The 5,000-nt window shown below is 42.1% G+C and overlaps 2 protein-coding genes across 5 annotated transcripts in view; both read right to left on the minus strand.

The window, feature by feature from the left end:
• kcng4a (potassium voltage-gated channel, subfamily G, member 4a) overlaps positions 1-5,000 on the minus strand; it is a 244,221-nt gene that overhangs the window by 180,866 nt on the left and 58,355 nt on the right. The gene's annotated exons all lie outside the window — the stretch shown is intronic.
• The window catches only part of LOC133563704 (potassium voltage-gated channel subfamily G member 4-like), a 198,755-nt gene that overhangs the window by 269 nt on the left and 193,486 nt on the right, over positions 1-5,000 (minus strand). For all 3 annotated transcript variants that reach the window (XM_061917993.1, XM_061917991.1, XM_061917992.1), the window contains 2 exons: positions 2,268-2,877; positions 1-719 (listed from right to left, as the gene is read on the minus strand). The exon at positions 1-719 is cut by the window's left edge and continues 269 nt beyond it. In XM_061917993.1, coding sequence (XP_061773977.1) covers positions 1-719; positions 2,268-2,375 — 827 coding nt within the window. In that variant the 5' untranslated portion in view covers positions 2,376-2,877. The remainder of the gene's footprint in view (positions 720-2,267; positions 2,878-5,000) is intronic.

Consider the following 5,000-nt stretch of genomic DNA (forward strand, 5'->3'; position numbering starts at 1 on the left):
TCAAATGTATTACGGACGCGTTGTATATTGTGCAGCATAGTTAAGTGAAAGTAGTACTTATAGTGTGACTCACTTACCCTATCCTCTTCCTCCCTGAGGTCTGGCATGGTGCTGATACACAAGCTGACCACAGTCACCGCCACCATGATGACCGACAGGCAGGCGAAGATCTTCCCCGGCAAGCCGGACTGCGGGTTCTCCACCATGTCTCTGAGCCGGTTCATAACTTTCCGGTAGGTGGTCTCCTCCACGGGCACCCGCTGCATGGCATTCCTCTGCCTTCGCTCCTCCTCCTGCCGCTCTTGCTCGTTGACCTCCTCCATGCGCGTGTACATCTTCCTCTTGCAGCAGCGTTCCATGTAGGCCATCTCCACGCCCCAGTAGGTGAGCTCGTCGTGCAGGGAGAGGATGCACATCTCCCGCAGAAGGCGCAGTTTGCCCGCCGCCAGGAAGTTGAGGATGACCCTGAAGGCGGATGGCGAGCGGTCGAAAAAAAATTCCTTCCGTGCTTCGTCATAGTCGTCGCAGACGTTGGCAATGTCCTCGGGTGACCTGCAGCCACACAGGCGTCCCAGGCGAGTGAGTGGGAACTGCTGCAGTGTAGTCCAAGGGAAGGTGTAGCGGTTCCCTCCGACATTAATCACTGCTAGTAAGCGGTGGTCTACGGACACCAGGTCCTCTGGTTGACGGATGAACTGAGCCCTTTGGTAATAAACACCCTGTCGAGGAAAAAAAACCAATTACAATTCCTCTACAGAATCTCCTCTCTGGTCAACAAAAGTACTTTGAAGATTCTAGCGGGAACTCTCATTCAACCCTTCTTCGATTACGCTTGCACCTCCTGGTACCCCAGCACCTCCAAAACCCTCAAATCTAGACTCCAAACATCCCAGAACAAGCTAGTCCGGTTACTTTTAGACCTCCACCCCAGATCACACCTCACTCCAACACACTTCTCCAACCCACTGGCTCAGGGTGGAGGACAGAGTCAAACAACTTGCACTGAGCCTGGTCTATAAAATCCGCCACACCTCCCTGATACCGAAGTACATGTCAAACTACTTCCTTAACGTAATTGACCGCCATAACCACAACACCAGGGGGAGCTCCACAAACCACGTTAAACCCAGATTCCGATCTAACAAAGGTCTTAACTTATTCTCTTTCTATGCCACATCACCCAACAGGTATAAAAGTAAGTGCATCTCTATCCTCCTTCAAAAGCGCTCTAAAACAACACCTCCAGGCAACTTCAACACTTTACTAATACCCTCCTCCATTCACATCCCATCTCCCCGGATTATAAACAACTCAAATGTACTTCTAATGTATATACTTGTTCTTATGCTATGTGAACTCACTATGTTCTCTGCTGGCTGTACATATCCTACTAAATAAGACCTACACTGTTTCAATGTCCACATTTCTCTGTTGATGCAATTGTTGATGACTGAAGTACTGATATCAACCAAAGCTTCTCATCCCACCCAAAAAGTTAAGTTATGATAACTTAAAGTTGGGTTATTCCCAACCAAACTGTTGGGTTGAATTATGTGAATGTTGTCTGTCTATCTGTGTTGGCCCTGCGATGAGGTGGCGACTTGTCCAGGGTGTACCCCGCCTTCCGCCCGAATGCAGCTGAGCTAGGCTCCAGCACCCCCCGCGATACTATGACGATTAACTTGTGTGATGACTGTATTATGTTGATAGTATATATTTGTACCATGAATTGATTAACGTGGACCCCGACTTAAACAAGTTGAAAAACTTATTGGGGTGTTACCATTTAGTGGTCAATTGTACGGAATATGTACTGAACTGTGCAATCTACTAATAAAAGTATCAATCAATCAATCAATCAAAAACTAAAACAGGATCCATAAGCACTATCAATCCCTGATGAACCAAAAGTCAAGATAATTGTGTCCACAACAGTATCAAGCCTGATGTGCTTCGTCGTGCATGCGTCTCAAAACACTAGATTTTCAGAGTAAAGTTTATGTAATATTTTTAGGTTTATGTACGTAGAACTATTAAACATTTAAATAGTATGAGGAAACATAAGTAAAACTTACTCTTCCCCCATAATTCATGTATTACGTTAATAAAATGTTTAATTTGACTTAAGAAACTCTAGTTCTTACTGAATGTTAAAAATAGTATTTATGACAGTTACTCTAATAGAGTTTACAGCACCAAAAAGTCACTTTTTTCAGTGCGTATTTGTGTATTAAATTTAGCATGCATAGTCCCCAGATAGTTTGTACCTTGATAGTCTCAGTCTCTGGAATCTCTGTGAAGATGTGGTCAAGACTGCTGTCGTCACTGACGGACAGGTTGCTGAAGTCGTGGTTAGCATTGCTGATGATGGGCATGGCAGCATCCGGAACGTACACACCTTGGATCAGCTTGGGAAAAGACTTGTTTTTTCAGGACAAAGCTGCCCGGTCCATTGTCCTGTTTTGGTGACAGGTCCAAAAGACGTGCTCGCAGAGTTGCAGCTCAATGTCTTTGAAGTCTCTTTGATCTCAGAGACCTGCACAAAACCGTCGACTGAGAGCCTTTGGCTTTGAATTTATGAGGTACATCTAAAGTTTGGCGGTGAGCGCATCAGGCAACCAACCTCCTGTCACATTTGAATGACTTTTGAAGTTGCCATCAGAGGATAAAATAGGCTCGCCCACTCTATCAGAACCTCAGCGGCAAATCAGCGGGTAATCTCGGTGTGAGGCAAGAGTGCGTTAAGACGGATCAGTGGCTGACAAATGTGCAGGACGAGCAGGAGCCAAATGCGGCGCTGAGGTGTCCAGGGACTGATGGGGATCCTCCGTGGCCGAGGCAGGATTAGGACGGGCCCGTGGTGGCATCATGTGGGATCTGAGACACAGAGACACCAAAAAGAGAACGAGACGGCCGACGTTAAAGAATGTCTGATACATCACATGCGGTATGTCGTACGGAAGAAAAAACAGAGGACGACATGTGGACCAAAGTTGAAGATTAAATGGCTTTAAAGCTGGGGTCACCAAGCAGGTAGCCCATAAGGACCAGATGGCTGGCCTGTTCTAAAAAATAGCTCAAATAGCAGCACTTACCAGTGAGCTGCCTCTATTTTTTAAATTGTATTTATTTACTAGCAAGCTGGTCTCAATTGGCTCGACATTTTTAATTCTAAGAGAGACAAAACTCAAATAGAATTTGAAAATCCAAGAAAATACTTTAAAAACTTGGTCTTCACTTGTTTAAATAAATTCATTTAGCTTCTTATAAACTTTCGGAAAGACAATTTTGGAGAAAAAATACAACCTTAAAAATTATTTGAGGATTTTTAAATTCCTTCCTCTTCTTTCCTGACAATTTAAATCAATGTTCAAGTAATTTTTTTTCTATTATTGTAAAGAATAATAAATACATTTTTATTTAATTCTTCATTTTAGCTTCTGTTTTTTTGACAAAGAATATTTGTGAAATATTTCTTCGAACTTATGATTAAAATTCCAAAAAATATTCTGGCAAATCTAGAAAATCTGTAGAATCAGATTTAAAATCTTATTTCAAAGCCTTTTGAATTTCTTTTAAAATTTTTGGTCTGGAAAATCTAGAAAAAAATAATGATTTGTCTTTGTTAGAAATATAGCTTGGTCCAATTTGTTATATATTCTAACAAAGTGCAGATTGGATTTTAACATTTAAAACATGTCATCAAAATTCTAAAATTAATCTTTATCAGGAAAAAATTAATAATTATGTTCCATAAATTATTTTTTAATTTTTTTCAAAAAGATTCGAATTAGCTAGCTATTCTCTTCATTTTTTTTCGGTTGAATTTTGAATTTTAAAGAGTCGAAATTGAAGATAAACCATGTTTAAAAATTAAATTTTCATTTTTTTCCTGTTTTCTCCTCTTTTGAACCGTTCAATTAAGTGTTTTTTTCATCATTTATTCTCTACAAAAAACGTTCTGTAAAAGGAAAAACAATGTATGACGGAATGACAGACAGAAATACCCATTTATATATATATATATATATATATATATATATATATATATATATATATATACATATATATAGATGTATTTATTAAAGGTAAATTGAGCAAATTGGCTATTTCTGGCAATTTATTTAAGTGTGTATCAAACTGGTAGCCCTTCGCATTAATCAGTACCCAAGAAGTAGCTCTTGGTTTCAAAAAGGTTGCTGACCCCTGCTTTAAAGAATGCTCAACAAATCACAATTAGACACTTTTTAAAGATACATCCATCCATTTTCTACCACTTATTCCCTTTGGGGTGGCGGGGGACACTCACATTCACAATTTAGTGTTGCCAATCAACACTAAACATGCAAACTCCACACAGAAAGATGCTGAGCCCGGGATTGACCCCAGGACTACCCAGGACCTTCGTATTGTGAGGCAGACGCACTAACCCCTACTCCACCGTGCAGTCCACTTTTTCAAAATCCATCCATCCATCCATTTTCTACCGCTTATTCCCTTTGGGGTCACGGGAGGCGCCGGAACCTATCTCAGATACAATCGGGCGGAAGGCGGGGTACACCCTGGACAAGTCGCCACCTCCTCGCAGGGCCAACACAGATAGACAGACAACTTTCACACACTAGGGCCAATTTAGTGTTGCCAATCAATACTAAACATGCAAACTCCACACAGAAAGCTGCTGAGCCCGGGATTGACCCCAGGACTACCCAGGACCTTCGTATTGTGAGGCAGACGCACTAACCCCTGTACCACCGTGCTGATGAATGATTCAAACAGCAGGGATTTAACGATACAAAGATTTCACAGTATCATGTTAGACCCGCTCGACATCCATTGCTTTCGGTCCCCTAGAGGGGGTGGGGGGGGGTTGCCCACATCTGAGGTCCTCTCCAAGGTTTCTCATAGTCAGCATTGTCACTGGCGTCCCACTGGATGTGAATTCTCCCTGCCCACTGGGTGTGAGTTTTCCTTGCCCTTTTGTGGGTTCTTCCGAGGAT

This window comes from Nerophis ophidion, linkage group LG12, assembly GCF_033978795.1.
Source record: "Nerophis ophidion isolate RoL-2023_Sa linkage group LG12, RoL_Noph_v1.0, whole genome shotgun sequence".
Lineage (NCBI taxonomy): Eukaryota > Metazoa > Chordata > Actinopteri > Syngnathiformes > Syngnathidae > Nerophis > Nerophis ophidion.